General features: G+C 42.5%; 1 protein-coding gene across 3 annotated transcripts in view; it reads right to left on the reverse strand.

Annotated features, from left to right (window-relative positions):
• The window catches only part of PHF21B (PHD finger protein 21B), a 266,164-nt gene extending 244,730 nt beyond the window's left edge, over nucleotides 1-21,434 (reverse strand). For 2 of the 3 annotated variants that reach the window (XM_090043789.1, XM_090043787.1), the window contains exons 1-3: nucleotides 21,208-21,434; nucleotides 20,503-20,535; nucleotides 20,143-20,208 (exon numbers count right to left, since the gene is read on the reverse strand). In XM_090043789.1, the coding sequence (XP_089899915.1) occupies nucleotides 20,143-20,208; nucleotides 20,503-20,535; nucleotides 21,208-21,261 (153 nt within the window). In that variant the 5' untranslated portion in view covers nucleotides 21,262-21,434. The remainder of the gene's footprint in view (nucleotides 1-20,142; nucleotides 20,209-20,502; nucleotides 20,536-21,207) is intronic. The other variant, XM_090043788.1, reaches the window with a different exon arrangement.
• Between the last annotated feature and the right edge of the window lie 2,354 nt (nucleotides 21,435-23,788).

The raw sequence follows: 23,788 nt of genomic DNA on the forward strand, positions 1-23,788 counted from the left end.
TGACACCTAGGAGCAATAAACTCTGATGCAAATTGTGCCGGAGTTTATTCAGTCACCTCAATAGCACATGTAGATGCACCCAGTATACAATATGTATTTGTATTCCTTGCTGCAAAAATGGTTCAAAACATTTCAACCTACATCAGAACAAACTGCATTTTTTTAAACTGAACTGTGCAATTATACATACCAAAAAATCAGTTTTTCTTTTTCCCACTGGAAAAAAACAACTTCCTTTTGGAAGGAAGGTTGTGCATTACTTTACTAGGAATTAAAAAGAAAACTGTCAAGTTTGTAAGCTCCAAAATCTGACACATGGAAGGCTGTCCCAAATAGGATACAGGAATACATAAACAAGAATATAAGAATGGAAGATACCTCTAGAGACTTCAAATTTAGTTCCCTCACAGCATAGGCACCACAACATAGACATTTAAAACTGCTTGGGTTATTTGCCTGCACTTTTTCTACTAGAAAGTTGTTCTAGAGTGTCATCACTATCCCTTCATCCAGACAGGAAGGTATTAGTTTCCTGGCTGATAATATGAGACCCACCTACCCCCGCATGCCAATAATCTTGGAGGTTAAAGGTTTACTATCTTAGGTCCATAATATGAATTTCTTTTTAGTCATTAGTCTCATGGGTGCAAAATTTAAGAGAAAATTTTCTCTTGCATGCAACATGTAAGATCTCCTTTCTATTGCACAGGGTAGTCACAAATTTATAGTTTATCACTTAACCAGTCCATTGGCCTTATGCTGGTCCTGTGCACCAAGGTAAATTAAGGCCCTAATCTGTGTTCCCTTCTGTTCTCTGAGTGCCCATTCAGATGTAGAACAGCCCACCACTGCCCCTGTAAACATGCTTCATGCATCCTAGTCCCAAAGAATGTGTTCTGTAGAGTTAGGTTCTTTATACTTGGAGAAGGGTAGAAGCTGCACAGTCCTGAGCAGCAATACTGAGTAGCAGAAGAACCTGCTATGAAATACTCAACACTTCAAAGACTACAAAGAAAAGGACTATCCTAGGGATATGCTCTGTATCCCATATTTGTAATCCCCCAGCAAAAAGGAGCATCTGTAGCCAGACTGGGAGATGAGACTAGCTTGTGGCTAGTGCTACCATCAGTGACTCACGGGAGGTGCCGTTTCCACAAGTGCCTATTTGCATAGCGAGGAAAGCTGCAGTAGCAAGATAGGGCAGTCAAAATCCACAGAAGATATGGATAGGGATAGTGAGCACCCCTGACAGCAGAGGGAACAGTCCTGAATTACTTATAAATGCAATGAAAAGGCCCAAGACCCTTTATCTTTGTTGTAGGTTTGCCAAAGACTAAAAGCAAGAGAGGGTCTCTTTAATGCATTCCGCAACAAGCTTTGTAGCCCATTTCGGTGTACAGGTGAGATAAGGGGGCTAGCTCATACATGCTGGGAGTTAAAAATGAGTCTGCATTAAATGATTTGGCTTTAAATTATTCTATTGAGCAGAGACACTGTTACTCCAAGTAGAGGGTTAATTGAGTGTTTTAATATGAACACTTGAATATAGAAAGGCCAATAATGACACTCCAGTAACAAAAATCAATCATACCTTCTCTCACAGCTGGTAATTAAAATAAGATAAAACATGTTACTCTTTAAGAAATAAAAAAGCAAAGGATTTTAAATGCAACAGCACTACTAGTTCAAATCACTTTAAAATGCCATTCCCCAAACACTTCCTGTATCTTTTCCAGAAAATTTTGATCTGGCTAAGTCTGAAGCAACTTCACCAATGCAAAAGGGATTCCAGTGATATTTGTACAAGAGACCACCAATCCCTCACTTTAACAATGAACCTCAAGTGTTCCCAAAGGTAATAGGCACAATTCAGTTCCTCCATCATTAGTGTAGGACCTGTCCTCAGCAGTTGGCATTTATCTGATCTTTAGGTCAGTCTGCTATACTTCAAATTTGTACCAGTGCAATAAGAGCACAATTTGAATTTAGTCTTTTTCACTGTATCAGCTAGAGAAATACAAATTCTAGCTGATATGCACCAAAAAGGCCTGTTTCAGAATAAACTACAGAACTGCTATAAAAATAAAACATTTAGAGCTGTCTGTTCAGAAAATGCAAGCACAATAGTAATGGATCAGCTCACAAATCGTTTCTAATATCCCATATTTTAGTCCTCCTAATGCTGACCAGTGGTACTGTGATCGATCTGAAGTCAGTGGGAGTCTTTCCACTGAGTTTACTGAAACTTAGCATGCTTTAAGTAAAGTAAAATCCTGGACTCATTGGCTGTGTTCAGACAATCACGGCTGTGTGGATGGTACATGGCACCGCAAACATGTCTGCAGCACCACATACTGTACATTCAGATGTTCTCTGCATTGCAAGGGACTGCTGCCTGTGCGTGCACTGCTCTGCTTTTTTTTTTCCCCGCAGGTTTTTTTGACCCCTGGATATGGATATTCAGGGGTCCAAAAAACCCATGGAGAAAAAAAAAGAGAAGCTTATGCACAGGCACTGTGTGCCGCTCAAAAGTGGAGCTGGGCTGCCCGGAGCCATGCTGCAGTTGCCAGCCAGACTCTGCACAGCAGAATCACCACTACAGCAGCCCTGGGAGGCCCCCAGGTAAGTCTGCTGTGGCCAGCCAAGTGCTGGCCCCAGCCTCCCCTACCCCACCCAGGGTAACTTGCCATATGCCAAAGTGCGCATGACAGGGGCGTTCCCTAGGGATGCAAGATGCACCACCGCTACTTGTCCTCAGGGAACCAAACATCCATGCTTGTCTGGATACGGCCATTGAAAGAAATGAGAAAACTCTACTTGGGAACAGGTAAGCAGGATTTCATCTGGAACATCTTGGATGCTGAGGCACGTCTGCCATCCTGGCACTGACTTGAATTCACCTTTTGATGTGCTTATGAACGACCTAATATAGGCACACTTCTGTGGGTGCTCACCAAAATGCTGTAAGCCACACCATGCAGTTCTTGCCTTATTCCATCGTAAAGATGGAGTACAATGGAGAAAGCAATGACCTGCTCTTGAAAAGGGCATACAAAAGATCCTATATTGCTTCATGGAGTTGGCTTAAGAAGACAAAGTACCTGGGCATAGTTTGTATCATCATATGGACGTACTCCACAGTGGCCCTACACAGCGATACTCAGATTATTTATGATTCTCAGCAAAACCTACACTGGTGTACAATAAGAGGACTGCACAAATAGCATGTAGAGGAGCCTGGATATGTATTTATGCTTCACTTGAAATACAAATCAGGGAGTAGCTATACCAACCCTTTCATGTTTAGCTCATGAAATGTAAAAACTTCTGCATTCTAACTCAAGACCATTTTTATAACAAAGAAATATTGTATGCTGTTATTCTAGAATGTGGATTTTTCCCTCTGCAGTAGAGGATTGTAAAACAACCAACGGCATCTTTACACATGCTCCAGGGTAGGGGCGCTTTAATTACAGGGGCTCTCAGAGCCCCTCTAATTAAAGTGCCCACAGCATCTTGTGAAATTAGCATCCTATGCTTCAAAATGATGGTAGGGTGCTTTAACTAAAGCTTGTTCAATGAGTTTTAGTTAAAGCACTCCTTCTGCCATTTTGAAGCAAGATGTCGCTGCATACGTGACACATGGAAAGCCAGAGCACACTAATTAGCACTGTAATTACAGCGTGTTGGAGCAGTGTCTCCACACACGTACAGGCACCCTAAGTTACTCAAGCCTAACACTCAACGTTTAAAAACAAAATCTCCTAAAAATGTTCAGCACAGAGATTCCAACTTTGTGTTAATTTCAAGCCCATCTAGACTGATAATACTATAATGACTCTCAAGGAGCTGTTACTGTCTAATGCATCATTGACCTAGGAAGGAAAAATTCTCTCGATGGGCCATAACCCAACAGACTATAATGGCTCTGAGGTCTACCATGTCAAGAATCTGCATTTTAATAAATCTCAGGTCATGTCTGATGAGTAGCATGCATTTTTTAAACTTTATAATTATGTATTTACATGATAGCTTCTGAGTCATTACAAACTACCCAAAGAATACTAAAGTACATGATAATCTACAACAGCTCTTTCATAGCAGGGTGAACTGGTAAGTAAATGTGACAATATTGACACTACTGGATTTTTTTCTTTTTTTATAATTACCAAGCATTCTTTAAAAAACCTTCTATTTACATAATGACCCTTAAGTAATTGAAATCCGGAGGCTTTCTTCACCGTTCCTCAGTCTTTACAACAAACTTCTATTGACTTCAATGGCAAACAGTCTTTGTCAAGACTTAATATTTAATGCTGAGTAAGGATCTCCAAATTTACTCCATGCTTGATACTGTTATTGAGTCAATTTGTAAATAGAACTTTTTTAAAAGAGACTCTCAGCTGGTATAAAAGGGCACTGATGCCAAAGAAATATACTGATTTGTATTAGCTGATGATCTAACCCAAGCACTTTTATTCCTTTTGAAAATGCCACCAAAGAGAAGAGGGATAGAAGGCTGGGGGAACTGATAATGACACACGAAGCCTTCTACCTCTTAATCACTCCTCTGAATCAGAACAAGGTTGATAGACCTTCCTTATTAATCTAGCTCAGGGTTGTCAAATGCAGAACCATTTTCTCTGGCCTGCTGGTAATCTGGTGGGCTATCAAAAATTGGGGAGGCACAGCCTGCTGCAGAATTCAGGGTCTCTGGATCCTGATGCACTTGACCAACAGGGGCAGCCCCCCAACTCTGTGCTGCCACCCAAACTCAGCCCCTGCCACTGCATGCCTCTGGACCCGGGCTGCTGCCCAGGTGGAGCCCTGTGTCACCACACAACCTCTGCTCTATACTACCACCCCGCCAAAGCCCTGCATTGCTGCATGCCCCCCAGCTCCACACTGTTACCCAACAAGAGCTGCACATAGTTGCACACCCCTGGTTCCGTGTTGACACCCAGCCACAGCCACACGCTGCTGCCAAAACATAGTCCCACACCACTGCCTGTCTCCAGACCCACACTGCCACCTGGTCCTGGACCCACTACAGTCACTGCTGGCCCCATGGACCCAGCCTGGGAGAAGCCCCTGCAGTCTGGATCTGGCTGGGGTTCAGAGTTTTTCACGCTCCTGATCTAGAATGTTAATCTAGTTTCTTATTCACAGTCATCCACAGTTTACTCAACATATCCCAATTAGCAAGAATTGTCAATATGACTGACAATCTCAGGAAATGCACCAAGGATTGAAATGGATTTAAAAAAATCCTGAAGGATTTTAATCATAAAAAAGTAAAAAAAAGGTGCTGACAAATACTTGCTAGTTAACCCTCTAGAGCAGTGGTTTTCAAATTTCCTGGAGTCACAGAACCCTTTCATATCACTTCTTCTGCCGCGGAGCCCCTACCCTTGGCTCAGTGGACCATGTGAGCTGAGGGAGAGCTAGCAGACCCAGTGGCAGGGCACTTGTGGCCCCCAGTCTCTTTGTGGATAACCTATTGCAGAACCTCAGGGTTCTGTAGAGCACAGTTTAAAAACCACTGCTCTAGGGTTTACCTCAACCAGCGTTACTGAGAAAATATTTCAACCTGCTTGGTCTACACCAGGATTTTCACCATAATACATTCGCAATCACTTTGTAAACAGACAAATTTTAACTAGTCTAGACCAGGCATTCTATGAGAAGCAGCAGCAGCAGCAGGGGCTCTCCCCATGCCACCATGGACAGAAGTGTGGCCACAGGAGCTTTTCTTATGTGGCTGTGGAAAGAAGTGGCAGCAGCCAGTTCCTAGTACCTGCCTTCCTGCCTCTGACCCAAGCTGGGTCACTCTGGCCCACAACCTGAAAAGATTGCTAACTGCTAGTCTAGACAAAACAAGATTAGATGAAGACTCTGCAGTTGCTTATGCCTAAACTTCAACAAGTGCTTTCAATTTATTGTTATTATCATACTACTAGTACTACATTACTGCCTAGGAGTCCCTATCATGAAGCAGGACCCCACTATGGTAAACATTGTGTAAACATAGCAGAAAAAGATGATCCCTGGCCCAGCACCTTTCATGAGAATTACATTAAAAAAATAAATAAATATAATGCTAAAATATTGTAGCCAAAATTCTCAGTAGCATGCTGGAAGTGCAACATGTAAATCCATATTTAGGTTCATAACTAAAGATGAACTGATTTCTAAGACAGGGAGCACTGGAGTTCAAATTAAAGTCCAGATAAGCACACTGACTCCTCCACACGCTCAAAGATATACATGAAGGCTAGAGTGCTGGCCTACACTGCAGTCTCAGCTCTAAGTTCTTTCATTTTTGTAATTACATTTGACTCTCAATATCCCTATATAGTAGCTTCTGACACCTTTACTCTGTTATCCATCACAGCTAATCCTCTGTGCAACTATGTTTACACATACACATGGAGGGGAGAGAGGATGACTCTTGAATGTCGAAATAATCAGCTGAACACTGTACACCCACACTGAGTTTGGCATACTAAAAAATCATAGGCTTTTCACAGCCCTCAGTTATATTATTCATGCAGAATGCACTCAGCTTTCTATTGTTCCTGCACTCATTGTTTATAAATGAGTCTGCTTCAGCTGGAGATGGAAGTTCCTTTAAGTTTCCCCTGGTCAAAGTCTTTCTGTAATAAACTACAATGCTATGCTCAGGGAGTTAAAGAAGTTTCTGGAACTGTTTATGCTTCCGGACACAGAAATAATTTTCTTTTCTTATTGGTACAGGAAGAACAAGTCAACCTGTTTTATTTTGGGAAATCTGATACACAGGTTTCTAATTGTTTCCATAAGATATTGTATCTTGAAGAAACAATTAAATGCTTCTTTCTCTTCTCTACTACAAGATTGGCAGTGGAGGTTTTTTTTACACACACTAAGTCTCCTTTTTTGCGTTACCTAAATATTCTAGATGCTGATACAAAAAAGTAAAACTGACATGAGCTTCAAATGTGATACACTGTTTAAAAGTTAGTCTTCCTGGTGGGACATGAAACGTCCTGAAAAACAGTGGCCCCTTCTATAAAGATTGACACTGTTGCAGGAAAATACCTAACCCCTTTTGTCTGGCAGTATTGTGAATTTCATGATTTTGCTTGTTCAACAGTTCGGGCTGTCATTATTAATCCTGGCAGTTGTGCAAGATCTTGATGCATTCCACAGCTTAGAGTTTTTCAATCCAATCGAAGTTAATAAAGAGTGGACTGATCCACACAAAAAAAGAATAAGTTAATCACATGGCAACTTAATCGCTTTGGGCTTCAGAGGACATTGGACCATCTAGAGTCTAATACCAGAGCATTTTAAAGATGGGACAGGATTTCTGCCTTATTTTTTAGGTACAGTGGAGTACTTTTATGCTTTTGATCTGGTGGGGATATCACAAATGCAAAGGTGACCACTCAGAAACAGAAAACTAGAGCAAAATGCTTGCATGACATTCTAAAAATAAAGTTTTGTATAGGCCTGTGTGGAGCGGCAAGTATTGACTTAGGATTCAGATTCAGTCGATTTGGAGGGACAGTGATTTGATTCAGAAATTTGAATTGCTGTCCCTATTCAATTCAGCCAAATCAGATCTAAAGAGTTGGTGCCACTTCAGAGATTTGGCCATAGACTAAACAGGCAATGGTACTCACCAGCTGGAGGTAGCTGTGTGCAGCATGGTGAGTCTGTTGGGGCTGGGGGAGGGCAAAGGAAAGCAGCATGGGGGAGGGAGGGATAGGGGCTGGGGCTGGGCTGGGGCAAGCTATCCAGCTGGAGTGGGGGGTGCAGGACTCAGGGAGGTGGAGGGGGGCGTGTGGGATGCAGGTGCAGCGACAGTGGGAGCAAGGGCTCTGCCCTGCTGCTGCTTACTCAGCCAGGGTGAGGGGGCGTGGGATGTGGGTGCAGGAGTGTTGGGAGTGGGAGCTATGTGTTGCTGCTGCTTGCCCCCTTCCACTTGGAGCAAGCTGCACCTACATCATGCCCTACCACCGTCAGCTGGGCAAGCGGCAGCAGGGCCTAGCCCACACTCCCAGCACTGCTGCACCATATCAGTGCTGGAAGCGGGGGCTCTGCCCTGCCGCCACTTGCTCAGCCAGTGCAGGGGACAGTGCGGGGACTTTGGGTGGGGAGGCATAGGTGCTGCCACCGCTTACCATCCGGAACAGCAGGACATGGGGGAAGTGGGTGCTGCTGCCGCTTGCCAGCTGGGGGCGGGGAGGGACGATGTTGCCACTGAACTGGGAGCTGGGGGCACTGCTGCTGCTTGCCCCCTGCCCAGAGTGAGCCACACCTGCATTTCACCCCCGCCACCCCAGATAGGCAAGCGACAGCAGGGCATAGCCCTGGCTCCCAGCACTGCGACATCCACATCTCACATCCCCCCACCCCACTCCCTGAGTGCCATGCCCCCTGCCTTGGCTGAGCAGCTTCTCCCAGCCCCAATCCTTCCCTCCCCCATGCCCCTTCTCTCCCTCTTCCCCAAACCCCAACAGACTTACCAGCTGAAGGCAATTGTGTCCAGTGTGGCGAGGACTGCTGCCCGTTTAGTCTATGGCTGAATTTCCAAATCGACGAAATCTTTTCCAAATTGCTTCAGAGGCTTCTGATTCAATTCAGAGATTTACTTTGTCTCCCAATTGGATTTGGAGTCAGAGATTTGGTCTCCAAATCGGGCCAGGTCTCCTCTGAATTGAATTGGCTACTGAAGCTTCACACAGCCCTCATGTTGTATTTAATTGGGGATTCTAGAAACACAAGCTTATAGGTTATTGAGAATGTTTTTACAGATGGGCAAGCATTTAAGAAATAAAAGAAAAACACCTCTACCTCCTTCATATACAATTTACCATTCACTTGTGACTACCAAAGTAGCATTTCCTATAATGCTATTGTGAAATAGATTTGTTTAACCACATCTTTCAACATTAGCCCTGACTTGTCACTCATAACAGATGTGCAATGAAATCTTCTCCAAAACTGTTAAGTTTAGTACTAATTGCTAGGGCTGTGCAAAGCTTTGGGGGGTGAGTTAATTCAGAGGAGATTCGGCCCAATTTGGTGGCTGAATCTCTGAATCCAAATCAAATCAGGGGACCAATTAAAAGGTCCAAATTAATTCGAAACTCTCTGAAGATTTGGAAAGCTTCAATGATTTGGACAGTCTTCAGTGGCTGCAGTAGGGAACAGCAGCTGGACTCAAAGCTGGTAAGTAGGGGGCAGGAGGCAGGGAGGAAACCATGGCTGGACCCCACCAGGCCCCATCTCCACCCTGCTCCCCCAGCTCCCTTGACCCCTGCCCCCAGCCCCGCCATGGCTGCCCTGCCCGCCCCAGCTCCCAGCCCTTTAAAGAAAAGCCCTGGTGCTCACTGGGTGCTGCTGGGTGGAGGGGCGATCCCTGCTGCCCCCCGCTGCCCCCCACTGCATGGGGGCTCTGTCACGAGCCCACTACCCAGCCCACTCCACAAGCCCCTCCACAGGTGCCCCACCCAAGCCAGCTCCAGCCCTTTAAGAAAAAAAAAGGGTGAAAACCCCTGGGATTCACCGCTCCTGTAGCAGCCGCAGGGCTCTGGGGGGGGCTCATGCAGAGCCCCCCATGCAGCATGTGGCAGTGGGGAGCAGTGGGGATCACACTTCTGATGGCAGAAACAATAAGCCCAGGATTTTTCCTTGCGTTTTTCTTCCCTAAAGGGGTGGAGCCAGGGCAGGGGGGGCAGCCATGGGGGGGCTGGGGTGGAGGGGGTCAGGGGCTCATGCAGAGCCCCCCGGCAGGCAGCACCTGCTGAGGCGGGGGGGGTGGGTTTCCTCAAGTGCTGGGAGCTGGGGCAGGCAGGGCAGCCATTGCTGGGCTGGGAGAGGGGTGAGGAATGGGCCTGGCTGATTCACAGATTCGGCAGCAGCTGAATCTGTGAATCAGATTCGTCTGATTTGATTCAGGACAGTGATTTGAATCATCAAATTGAATCACTGTCCCCCCCCTGAAAAAGCTGAATCTGAGGCAAATACTAGCCACATCACACAAGCCCACTATTTGCAAAATTGCCTCTCTCTGTTTGTATATTGTCTTGAATTTGTATTTTCTTTTCTTCCACTTGTAGCTCCTCTCTCCACCCTGCTCCCCAGGTCTCTTATTACTAGGGTCAGTCTGATCTCTACTAGACTGCTGCTGGTTCAGAATAAGCCCCCTAAAGTCAATGGAAATATTCTGAACTTATACCTGCCTTGCCAAGATGAAAAAGCATACCCTACAGTTCAGTATCTATTGTTAGTCCATGTAAAGTTCTGATGTGTTTATCAAATATTTAATTTATACAGAAACCAATCTTATAGGCCCAAATTCAGCCATTCTTATGCCTTTGGGTAATATCTCACCTTACCATTAATCCTACTGAAATTAATACAGTCACTCAGAGTTGACTGTGCACAACAAGTTGACATAATTAGCAAAAACCAATGCTAACTGAAAAGGAGTAAGGATTAGAGATTATCCCCTCCCCCCAAAAAATTGGACTGTAGTGAACTGCTTATATGGCTATGAGTCCAGTTATGCCTTGATCCAGTTACATTTTAATTGAGGTTTCTGATTTAAAAAGAAAAAAAATTAAAATTGCAGAGGCTCCTGTTGATGTCACAGTCCAATCAGTTTTAACACAGCAAAGCAGAATAGATTAAAATAACCCCCTTTAGCAGTCGAGAATAAATAATCGACAAATCTTGAAACCAGTCTAGCACCCAAGAGAAAAGCATATGGAGGAAGAATCAAAAAAGTGGGTTAAAAGATGCTAGTCTGTTTTTATTTTAAAGTGGTGCCCATTCAAAATAGTCCAATCTGCATCTCATACTAAGAGCTAGGAAAGTCACCGTGCATTCACTATAGTAAATGCCTTTTTCATCAACTAACAAAACAGAACAGATACAAATGAACCAATCAGGGATTTCGAGTGAGCTATCAGTGTTCAAAAGCTAGTCCGCACATTCCAGTTGAGTCACCACAGAGAAGAAAGTGGGGAAAAAAGGGAAAAATAAATTACTGTGTGCAACTCCATCTGCAAACTGCTTCTCCCATACTGGTATGTAATAAAATGTGTTGCTAAGATACAAGCTGCTAAAGAAGTTCATTAAAGGACACTTTAAACAAAGCTGCCAGACTCTTTTCCCTTTAAAGACTGCTTATTTGGTTCTGTCCCTTGTGTTTATAATTAGATCCTATATATGAGAGATTGTACTCCATTCAAGCCCACTCAGCAAAGAATGTTAATAAAATCATGTAAATAAGACACGAACTTAGGTTGTATATATTTACTGGCTGCAGGCTGTTTATAGAAAAGTGTTTGGGTTCCACTTAATATTTTTTAATGAGAAATAAACCTTTGCAAAGCAGCTTCCTCCTTTGCTGGAAAGCAGAATTGTCAGGTTCTATACCTACCAGATTGACCTAACTTTTAGAACAGAGAACGATACTTTAGTAGAAAGAAGACAGGGTCTTGGTTAGAAAATTTGAAATCTGGGAGGTGCCTGTCTCTTAAGTTAGCTTTCATGTGCAAAACAGTATGATACTGCAGACACAGAAAGAAAAAGCAAAATTATTTATGCCTGTCTCTTGGCAATTTCCATCTTTTTCCCGCTCCATCTCTATGTTGGTTCCTAGATGTGTGTTAACAATTTGCAGAACTTCCTTGATCTTAATGCAATAAGAACACCAGTAATTCCATTTTGTCACATTTTCTTTCAAGAAAAGATGTTATCAGAGAGGCTTTTTCTCACCGTTCTAAAGAATTATTTTGGTTTCACTCGTAACATCTTGACAGTAGGTATTTTTGTGGATTGAGAAAAGAAGGTGCTAGAGATAGTTTCCATTTGCTTTACTGTGTTAAAATTATTTCTTCAGAAATTATTCTAGCATTTATCTGTGGTGCACTTAATAGCACAAGATGCATAAATCAGAGAAGAGTTAGTATCACTGATTATAGAAAATGCTACTTGTCACTGTAACCTGCATCTCATATTAAATTCTGTATCACAGTCCCCAGTATGTATATATTTTTAATTACATTTTCAGGCTCATTTACATGTGCATATTGGCTTTCTGCCTGACTGATATCAAAGAGAAAGACCTCACACACACACACACACAACATGCACACACAGACACACACACTTGAATCTGTCCATTTTTGAGCCAGGAATCTTTTCTCTTCTATTTCATTCTTAAGAAAAAGGTTTAGTTTACTAATAAATCTTTAAGCAATGCTACTGATTCAAAGAGTGACATAAAGAGAAAATTAAAGAAAATGCAGGTTAATACATGCTGCATGCCAAAATTATCAGTATTCTCACTTGATTCAGGTTAATTAAACTGTAATACAAATCTTTACTTTTGGTAACCTTTTTAAGGCCCATTACTAATATCAGAGTTAGCTCAAAAAACCTTTTCCCTTTCTCCCCTATCCCCGATGAAAGATAAGCCTATATCATGATGGAAGTACAACATTATCAAGTTAAGTCATTCAGGAGAGAAATACCTACAATACACTTTAAAGATCTGACTTCTGTTTCAAGCCAAATTTCATGCTTCTGTTGATTAGATGTAAGCAATCAGACAAATTTTCAGGCAAACATGCTCTTCTTGCCACAGTCTCTAAACCCAGCTTCTCAGGACTAAATTCCAACTCTAAAATCAACATCACCTCTCAAACACTCAAATCAACACAGCAGATCAGTTCTGCAGAGTTCCTGGTTACTTATTGTGGTGATTTTACTGGAGCCACATTCAGGGACAGTTTTACTTTCATATAGCCAAGTGTACCATTTTATGGCCTAAAACTCATTTAACTTTTCTGTGGGTTAAAAAATACCATTATATTTTTCCTAATTTTTAAATATTTTAATCATAATAGTCTGCATGTGCTGTGCAAAAAATGTAGTGTGTATTAGATTTCAATAGATGCTTACTATTGGCAGTCGGAGGTTGTAGCTAGAACTAAGCCGCATCAGCAATTTCATATGACACTCTGGAAATTGCTACTACATAACAATAAGTAGCTGATTCAAAAAGAGAGAGAGAGAGAAAGAGAGAGAGAGAGAGAGAGAAAGCACACTTAAGGAAGTACATTTTCGCCTGAGAAGAATATTTTCAAACAATAAGGTGGTACCACCTTAAGCAAAAAAAGAAATCTTCAGATATGATATATGTAGGGGAAATGTGCCTAGGATGATTTAACAAGGGGAGGTGGAAAGGCAGACCAAATATGATTCTGTCAAGCTAAAATAACTGTCTTCTTTACTTTAATGGCAGAAAGGCAAATTTGCATTTCAATTAGTCCAATTCTTTTTTTGTTCTCCTTTGTTCTTATCTTAAACTTGCAGCATTTTTTTCATACTTTTCCAACCTCAGTCTTCTATACATGTACAAACTGCCCTTTTTGACATCATAGTCACAAGTGAAACATTTACTGTGGCCTTGCCTTATTGATTTGCAAACTTCTACCCTTTAACTTTATTGATTACAAAGTGTGTTGATGCTTTATATTTTGTTGGGGGGGGGCATCATTTTATAATCAAGTGGAAAACACTGCTTATTTTATCTTAGATTACAAAGATGAAAGTACAGAGGGAAAAGTTTAAAGTAACTGCATTAGTGTGCTTTTATATGCATTTCATCTCTGAAATTAAATCTGGAATGAGATGAAAAAAAGAATTTTCCCAACTTGAACATAACAAAAGTACTTAGAATGATTCAGGACTCCAGTGCAAATGTGATTTAAAATTACCATCCAAATCCCTCCCCCAATATTATGCCAAAAAGAAGAGATACTCAGACCAATATTCTATTTTTTCACTGTGAGGTAAATCCCTACTGAAGTTAATGTGGCAGTTCCTCAGCTAGCAGAAACAGGCATAACTCCACTAAACCTGTGTTGATCTGGTCTAACTGAGGATCTGACCCATTAATGGGAACACTCTACAAAGACAGTGATGAGAACATGGTCTTTAAGGTGTCCATATGTATATAAAACCATTTGATAACTCTGAGGACATAGGGTACCTGCAAAACATATTCAACAAAAGTTTCCTTGATTGTGCTCATTCCCAAAGCAGCATATATTTAAGAATAAATATCTGCTTGCTGCAATACAAATTTGGCATTTTACAATATGTAACAGGTAGCAAGTACCTAGAGTATAAGACCAGAAATGAAATAAAAAGGTATTGTTGCTATCATTCTTTTTTTGAATAGACAAAAGCATTGTAAGGAAAAATTGCTAAATCACAGGGATAATCATCATAGCCAGCTCCTCTAATGAGGCATCATGGGATTACTGGAGTTATTATAAGAGTCATCTTATTGAAGAAATTCAAAGTTAATTGAAATCAATTGTACTGTTCTGACAGCAGGTGTTTTAAGTGGCTAAAATATCAAAACGAACTCTTTAAAATGGTTAGAATGAATGTTACATTCACTTTCCAATCCTTGGCACTGCCAAGTGATGTACTATTCAAGTGTAGAAAAGTGTACAGTAGAAAAAGACTGCTAGACTAAAACAGCATTTCACATACTAGTCAGACTACTTCCATATAAAAGTCAGTCCAAATCCCTTCAACACTATGTTTACATCAAAAACTGTTGATTCCAATGGTTTCTTGTAGGTAAATCTAATGCAAAGGAGAAAGCCACCAATATATTTATTTCTGTTGTGTTTCGACCTTTTCAGAAATAGTCTTTATAACCTTTTTCCTTAATATGAACACCTAATCTCATGTAACATTATAAAAGGCATAAACAGAACAGAATGCTAGGATTGCCATTATATAAACTATCTTCCTGAATTTCTTCTCCAAAGAGCTGACAGTGAATTCTTCTCAGTTTTGTCTTTTTTTTTTTTTACCAAGATGGCAAAGCCTGGCTAAATTACTAGCTGATTCCAGCAAAAAAGGAGGAACCATAACCTTCTAAATTACTAGTCTAAAACTAATCTTTACTTAAATCCAGTAACTTCATTTGATTCTGCAATTATTCAGAATTCCCAGGAAAGTCAATGGGATTGTGTATAAAGGAGGACTGCAAAAATCAAGTGCACATGTAATACCTATTGTATCTGCATTTAAAGTCACAATGCAGTGATCAAAAAAATTAAATTCTAATTTAAAGATCATCACCTTATTTCTACTAATTTCTGTGGATCCTAGATAGGACCCTTGTAATCCACATACTGCCCTGACATATAATTCCATGAATGCAAGTCCAAACAAAATAAATGGGAATCCCAAAGAGGGGGAGGGGCAGGGGTGTAGATTTCAACTCTTGAAACAGTTTGATTTGGAAATGCCTCTCAATCTCTGTTCTCAATGTCACTTGCAGCCCCTATATTATTTCAATAATTTTGAAAGTACCCAACCATATGAAATACTAGGCTTTAGCAAATGTCAATAATCTCCCTTTTAATATGTGTAAACGATGCTGCTATTTCCAGACAAAGTACTCCTTGGATTTCAGTTATATTAAAAAATCCCTCCAAAAGAAAGTTACAACATGCATAAAACAGATATCTTGAATGAAATAGTTTCCAACAAATTTTTCATGATGAACAAGTGTACTTAAGTACTAACACTACTCACAAATTGACTTTGATGGGGTGGCAAAATACATCTCACATATGCTACTCCAAAACACTAACCAGAAATACCAGGGTAAGAGAGTCAGTTTGAGGCCAATGTTGATTTTCTGTGTGGAGAGTAAATTATGGTAAAGGAATGAGGCAGTACACAAGTGAATGGCACATACATAATGCCTCTTAGAAAGACATATTGTTATTGCTATGCTCTAGGATGGGCTGTATGAATTTAGAGTTCATCACAATTCAAGATATAGCAATAATCCACACATGTTCACTATTAACTTTCAAAACCCAGTTTACCACCCAAAACTAATGTCAATTTCAGTTTAACTGGTGGTTTGGGTTTGCTTGGTTTTCTTTTTTTTTCCCATTAGTAAAGTGTGATTATTAGGAAGGAACTTACAAAAAAAGAATAACCTAATGACTTTGTGGACATATAGAAATCACCAAAGCATGTACAGCAGAGCACCTCTGGTATGCGTTTAAAGAAGAACCCTGGTTCTTATGATAGCTCTTTTATTTACATATAAATGCTTGTTGCTTGACAATTTAGATAAAAATGTTACTGCTGCTCTGCATGTGATGTGGATTCAAGGTGTAAAACCACTGGACCAACTAATGGAGTCTTCACACATCATATCTTGTTAAAGAAGAGGTAACCCACTCTCAGATGGTATTACAATTCATCAAAACTGCAGTGTACAAAAGGTATGCATATAAACTAACATGAAAAGTCTGACTATGCCTTTCTGAGCAGGAGGCAAAATGAAGTATTGATTTAAGATACACTAATAAAAAGAAAAAAAGGAAAGAACATATTTAAAACATGTACTTGAAAATGCTGGGGAAATAACAATGTACAATTTAATTCCATATTTGGGTAAAATATGGGGTGATGGGACAGGAATATTGAATTGGTTTGTAAATTAAAATCTAATTTCTTTCATAAATCTACACACTTACTCATGCCCCAACTCTTGAATTTGTCTTTAGGTACTTTGTATTTTTCCATGTAATTTTTAGAAAAGAAAATGTTGCCATAAATTCCAATAGCTAAAATGGAAACTGATGAATGGGGCAGTGAAAGATAATATTAACCACTGCTATATTTCTAACAGATGTGGATAATGTGATCATTCATTCATTTTACTATCTATTTCATCATCCACACATGCATTTTAATTAAAACATAATTTTAGTATCTTTTGTATTCAGTACATGTAAAATCAAAGACATGAATTATCAAATTTTAAATGAGATGTGCATAAATGGAGCGGGGGGAGGGGATAACTTTATTTTTAAAGACATATATTGACTATTTCTATCTATTCAAGATTCAGAAAGTTTATTTCAATGCTTTGGCAGCTTTTTATACTCATAAAAGTGAAAGGCTGAAATCACTAAGCCAATGATTCTCAACCAGGGTGCCCTGGGACAAGGGGGTTCCTTGAGATCCATTCAAGGGTGCCACAGGGTGCCATGTAATGAAGGTGTATAAAAAAAGATTCACAAGATAAACCTAAAGATTTCAGCTACTCAGTCAGTCTAATAAAAAATATCAAATCTATCCAAAGAACTTTGCCTGAGATTTCAACTAGGAATTCATAATGTTAAACCATTCTGCCCCATTGTGGTCTGAGTCCTTTCCAACAGAAGAATTCTTCCATTATTTTTCTGTAGTCAAAGACTGAGAGCTGGCATTTTCCAAGGGGTGCCTCAAATCTAATGAGAGGCACCTCAGGTCTAAAAAGTTTGAGAATCACTGCACTAACAAATCCCCTGCCATTCAGACTGCTTCTTCTCTAACCTTCCTCTGTCCTCTTTGAAACAGTAGCTGGACTTTTCTCCTGAGAAGAAAGTGCTAATCTTACCAAATCTGAAGTTACACCATGATAACTTGATGGCCATGATGTGGCATGGTCAAAAGGCTGAGACCTCTAAACTCATTTCTCTTGTGACCAAAGTTTTCAAGCCAGATCTCTAAAGGTGGCAGTCTGAAGCAAGAGGATACTTTATCATCATTCAGCATCTTATTATTAGCTCTTGTTGCACAGGATGTCGAGGCAATACAGCAGTGTCGATCTGTGCCTAAAATAATAGTTTCATCTCCTAGGCCAATACCAACTGCCTCCTGAATGTTATTATTTTATTTTAAAATAGTTTTTCACTTGCAGAAATGTTTAGAACTTGGCACGGGGGGGGGCAGGGGGGTGGAATGAAGAAGACAAACCATTGTTTGTTAGCTAGCCTGGATTAAAAGAAAATGTTGTTTAAGATTAGTAGTAAGCTGTAACCTTCTCCACCCAGCTGCATCAGAATGTTCAGGCTGCAATTTCAAATGTGTCTCTGCCTTATCTAAATTCCAGCATGACACATAATAAATAGCTTCTCATTTACTATCAACATAAAAATTTTAACAGCCTCAAAATAGTTGCTACAATACAGAAGGAGAAACAAAAAAAGCATCAAATGCATGTTTTAAATCCCCACTTAAAAATAGTAAAACTATTTTCAGATTGAAGAAAGAACACATAGAGATGCATTGTTGCAGTCAAGGCAGTTACCTTGTTTTTTTAAAAAAATCCTCTGTTCAGTCTAGTAGTATTAAAGTCAACAACTTGCTGTTTTACACTGCAAAAAAAAGGAAAAGAAAAGAAAAGGACTCACAGCCCTTAGCTATCATATAGTGTCAGATTTGCTTTAAAAAAGAAAGTATCTGATTTGATTCTCTACAGTGATTAAACATCTTTGTGCTCTGCTGAGTAGGGCAGGCAATCCCCTCCCCCTCCAAAAATGGCATCAAAGCAATCAAAATGGTAATGTTCAGCATGAATGGGGCCCCCTCCCCCACCTTCAAACTCTGCAGACTTTTCTCCATGTTAGGAAGAAACCAACACCCCTTCCTCACAAAATGGAAGCTTCCACTACCAAATTGAGAGTGCTGACAAATTCTGATTACAATAAACTGGGAGAGAGGGAGAAAAAAAAAAAGGAAGGGTGGCATCTCACCGCCCTAGGCGACGCAGGGTTTAGGAAGGGAGGGGAGAGAGGGGGTGAGGATGTAACAGGCACGGATCACTTTTATGCACCGATCACTTTGCAACTTTAACCACAACTCTGCCAAAAATCAGTGCCTGGCCCCCGCCCCCAGCTCTCTTCAAGAAGCAAAGCTGTTTGGCTGCAGTAGAAGATCCCTGCTTTTCTGGAGAAGAGGTCTGGGGCTGGGGAAACCCAAAGTCGCTGTCCAAGTTTGTGGTGCTGAAAGGGTTGCTGCATTCCGAAGGAATCGCGATCGATTCAGCCACGGGGAAGGGAAAGGAGAAGGGGTGATGCTGGGGTGGGGGAGCTCAATCTGGCTGCTAAAGGGGATTTTGGAAAGCTGCCTGAGCTTAAAGGGGGGTTAGGGGCGGTGGGGAGGGGCGACTCGGATCTGGGAGCAGGGGGTGAAAGTTCTTTGCTATGCAGGGTTCAATCCGGCAGCTCTGTGGCTCGCTGTGCCAAGCTGCCGCTGGGCTTGTGTATCAGAAGTACTAAAAAAGTGGAAGGAGGAGGAGGAAGTGGGGAGGAGTTGTGTGTGTGTGCGTGTGTGTGTGTGCTTGTGTGCGCGAATGCGTGTGCAGAGCTTGCAGAGCGCAGGAGAGGCGGGAGGCTGCTGAGCGTTCAATGGCATCTGTTCGTGGTGCTGAAAGCTAACAATCCCCCGCTCCTCTCCATCAGCTGACCCCGGCTAAACAAACTCACAATAGAGAACTTTCTTTCATCCCGGGAGGAGGGATCCCTGCACAGGGGTCACGGAAAACAAGAACAAAAATAAGAAAGTTTTGGTGGGGGTAGGGTGGGGGGAAGGGTTTGGATGGGAGGTTTCTTACTTGTTTTTGTTTCCCTTCTTCAGATCCCCCCCTCCCCCAATCACTGGAAGAGGCTTTTTTTCAGCAAAAAAGTAAAAGTGCCTAACTGAACTCGAATGAAACGCTAACACGTCAGATCAGACCAAGGGAAAGAGAAAAAAAAGCAAGTGCTAAAAAAAAAGAAAAAAAGAGAGAGAAAGTGATCAATAAAAATAAATCAGTTATGCCACCGAAACGAGACATGGCTCCAAACTGGGCTCAAGCCTCCTTGTTCCCCAACTCTTTGCCCAAAACATTGCTGACAAGTCCAGAAAGTAGCCCCCAATAGCAGATTTTTCCATATCCCTAAAACATGTCGACCAACTCAAAATGGACGCCTCAATATTTTTTTCCCCACACGTTTTAACTACTGCTTATCTTTTTACTATTATGATTAAAATAACTCTCCCTCCCCTCCCTACCCCCAGCAAGAGCTTTTAAGAAACGGATCTCATTTTGAAAACGTATATTGCCTCACTTGAGGCTTAAGAAAAATGGATGTTTTATTCTCTGCTCTCGGGATTTTTTCAGCTAACGCAGCCACTTTTCAGATGTTTAGAAAGTGCATGGTCGAAACAAGGCGAGAGGAAAGACAAAACAGAACAGAATGGAATCCATCAAATCCTTACTTGTTTTTCATTAAGAGCTGCTATTCTTGATTGCCTTTCGTGGATTTGTTTCTTAAGATCCCCGTTCTGCAAAAATGGCAATAAGATGCATATTAAAGGCAAAGTGCAAACTAGCCCCTGTCATGAATAAACTTACCACGTCTAGAAATTGTTCAAAGCCCAGAGTGGTCCCCCAAAGCCGTACAAAAGCATGCACACACAGAGAATCCCACCCTCTTTAAGTCAAAAAGCTTAGTGCAGGGCTACAAAATGAGATCTCTTACTGATAAAGTTTTTCATCCTGCTGTCCCAGCACAACTGCGCTTATTACAGCAGGGATAAAATACTGAAGGGGGCTTGGGGGAAAGGATCTGCATTTACCTGTGGATCTTGCTTCATCTGTGCAACTAGTTTCTATATATAAAAAAAAAAAAAATCACCCCCCCCAAAAGGAGGAATTAGAAACTGTTTCAAGTTTGATGGATTTTTAAAATGTGTGTGTGTGTGTGTGGTGTGTGTGTGTGTGTATGTGTGTGTGTGTGGAAAGGGGGGGAGGGAGGGGGGGAGGAACAAAGAGGCAAGTAAACACTGCGAGTCAGTTTCAAGCAAAGCTCATAAATATTCAAGTCTCGTCCTAATCTCTCCAACACACACATCCACACACACATACATACACACACACACGAACCAACCGCAATGTTCACTTAAGATCTCCACAACCCCCAGACACACACACACAAAAACTCAAGCAAACAAGCTGCCAAACTACTTTTGCAGAGTGCAAGATAATCCTGGGGGGAGGGGGGAAGAGGGAAAAGGGGATGTGTCGCCCCCCACCCAGGGTCGCGGTATTGCCCCCCCAGTCCCTCAGTCCCCACTCTCTCCCCACCTCTCTCTTACCCCCCTTTCTCCCCTGATCGATAGACCCTGCGACAAGAAGCAAACGCTACTTGCTCAGCATGCAACATCGGAGCCCTCCCGACTTCCCCTCTCCCTCTGAAACAACCGGGGGAGGAGTGGGGGGGGAGGAGGGGAGAGAAATGGGGGGGGGAGAGAGAAGAACAACGTTTCTTTTCCCCTCTTTACCTGATGACATTGGATTTCCACTTTTAACGCCTCTTGCAAGCTCTGGAGCTCCATCCCTGCAACTTGCCAGGCACTTTCCTGCCACTTTCGGATCCGAAGGAAGTTTAATCTTTATTTATTTAATTTGTTCTTTTCCTTCTCTTTTTCTTTTTTGGCTTTATTATTATTTTTTTTCTTTCTCTTTCTTTGCCTTTCCCCTCCCTCTTTTCTTTTCTTTTCTTTTTCTTTTTGGCACTAGCCCTCCCTCCCACCCCCCCCCCCAAAGGAAAAAAAAAGAAGAAAAAAAAGAAGAAAAAAACCAAAAAAAAGAAAAAGAAAAAAGAACAAAAACCCTCCCCCCCGCGCCCAGCCCGGCCCCTCGCCCTGCCCGCGCCCCGGGGGCTCTTTTAATAAAAGAAAAGAGAAAGGAAGGCAGGAGACTGACAATGGGAAAGAAAGGGAGAAAGGAAAAAAAAGCCACAACAACAATCGAAAGAAACAACTACTCAGGCTGCAAAGCAAGTTCTTTGCCTCTTTGCTAGGGACACAGACTCATCACTCACTTTCCGCCAAACTAAGGGGGGGCTCCCCCCCGGCCCCCCCCCCCCCCGCCAGCACTGCCCCCCCCCCGGGCCCCCCGGCGGCCCCGCTCCGCCCAGGAGCCGCCGCGCCGCCGCCCGCCGCCCGATCGCCCCTCCAGTGGGGACGAGAAGGACTTAAAACGCCAGGGACTATATTTTCTCAGAGTGCGCGCCTTGATTTCACTTTGCCTCGGGAAAAGTTGTGCCTCGGCTGTCAATGCTAATGCCGAGGTGCCCGGATGGAGGGAGGAGGAGGAGAAGGGGAAGGGGACAGAGGGCTCTGGGCTGGCGCATGCGCGCTGCGGCTGTGGACGAGTGAACAACAAAGTGCTGAGCAGCGGGAGCAACTCCGGGGCCCGGGGCTTGAGGGGACCTCCGCTCCCCGCCGCCGTGTGTGTGCCACGTCTGGGGCTGCCCTGCTCTGGGAGGGAGAGACCTCCCCCCACACACCCCTCAACTTCCCCCTGCCTCAGAAATGCCCCGCTCAGGCGGAAGAGGAGGGTAGGGTTGCCAGCCCTCCAGGAGGAGTCTCCAGGAATTAGGTAGAAATCTCCAGGAGGCTGCTGAGAGTTACTGGAGAGAGAAATGATAGGGCATTCACTGAAATCAATATTAAATGCTGAAACTGATTTGTATAGTAGTCCAGTGAGTTTTTTTTTTAATGTAATAGTCACGTGAATTTGCCTTTGGGACATCAAGTCTACATGCTATAATCCATGATATACAAGAGCACACAGGCACGTTCGCATAGCTTGTCGTGGGTACGCTGGTGTTCTGGAAACATCCCAGAATAGAGTCAAATTGAGTTGGCAACCCTGGAGAAGGGGCTGGGTGCCCAGCCCAGCTGGTGTCCTCTCACACTGACTTCCACGCCCCCCCCCCCCAAGTGAGGGAAGTTTAGGTTGGATATTAGAGACAACTTTCTCAGGACAGGGGTGGCGAAGCACTGGAACAGGTTACCCAGAGAGATTATGGCATCTCCATCCTTGGAGGTTTTTAAGACCTGGCAGGACAGAACCTTGGGTGAGATAATCTAGATGGAAATGGTCCTGCTTTGAGGAGGGGGTCGGACTAGATCTGCAATTCTCAACCTGTGGGTCACAGCCCAAAAGTGGGTCACAAGAATATATGGAAGGGTCGCAAACAGACTTTAAAAATGGATTCTCCTTTATAGGAGAAAAATGGGGAAACCATGGTTTTTTCCTTTCAGGTTGGCAGAGTTCCAGCCTGCCAGGGCTGCTTGGGGACACTGGGGGGCTGGGTCCTGGAGGTCAGGGGAAGTGGGTCAGGATTGAGGGATACTGGATCAGGACTGGCCATCAATGTTTACAGATGGACCCTGGTACAAAAAAGAGAACCACTGAACTAGATGACCTCCGAAGGCCCCTTCCAGCCCTCCTTTTCTATGATTCTCTGCCTTCGTTTTCCACCCTACTCTCTTGTCTTCCCCACTATTTAATTTCTCCAACACTTTCTTCCTCACCTCTTCCAGGTTTCTGGAATTTATCCTTCAAAATAATTTAGCTGCCTGCCTCTCTCAGGCTAGAACAGGGGTGGGCAATTATTTCGGGTGGAGGGCTGCTTACTGAGTTTTGGCAAGCCATTGAGGGCCGCATGACAGGCAGCCAGGGGCAGGTAACTATTAATTTTCTAAATTTTTAGGGACCCCACAGGCCAGATAGAATGGCCTGGCAGGCCGCATCCGGCCCGCAGACTGCATTTTGCCCACCCTTGGGCTAGAAACTGACCTCTTGGGTGCCTCATGAAAGAAATGTTGGCAGTTTACCACACACACACAGGTTAAGGTTGAGAAGGTCTCTGTCCATTCCTTGAGAGTTAAAACACAGTAACCAAGATATGCGCAGCTTAACACTGAATGTTCAGGCAAGGTTCCCACACATGAAAAAAATAAAATCAGAGCACATAGAAATACATACTAACTCCTCAAACCAAGCAGTCTTAATTATAACTGTTTGCTATTGCCCTGAAAGCAACAAGGAACTTGATGTGCACAAAAAGTT

This window comes from Crocodylus siamensis, chromosome 4, assembly GCF_052110815.1.
Source record: "Crocodylus siamensis isolate JL-2025a chromosome 4, ASM5211081v1, whole genome shotgun sequence".
Lineage (NCBI taxonomy): Eukaryota > Metazoa > Chordata > Crocodylia > Crocodylidae > Crocodylus > Crocodylus siamensis.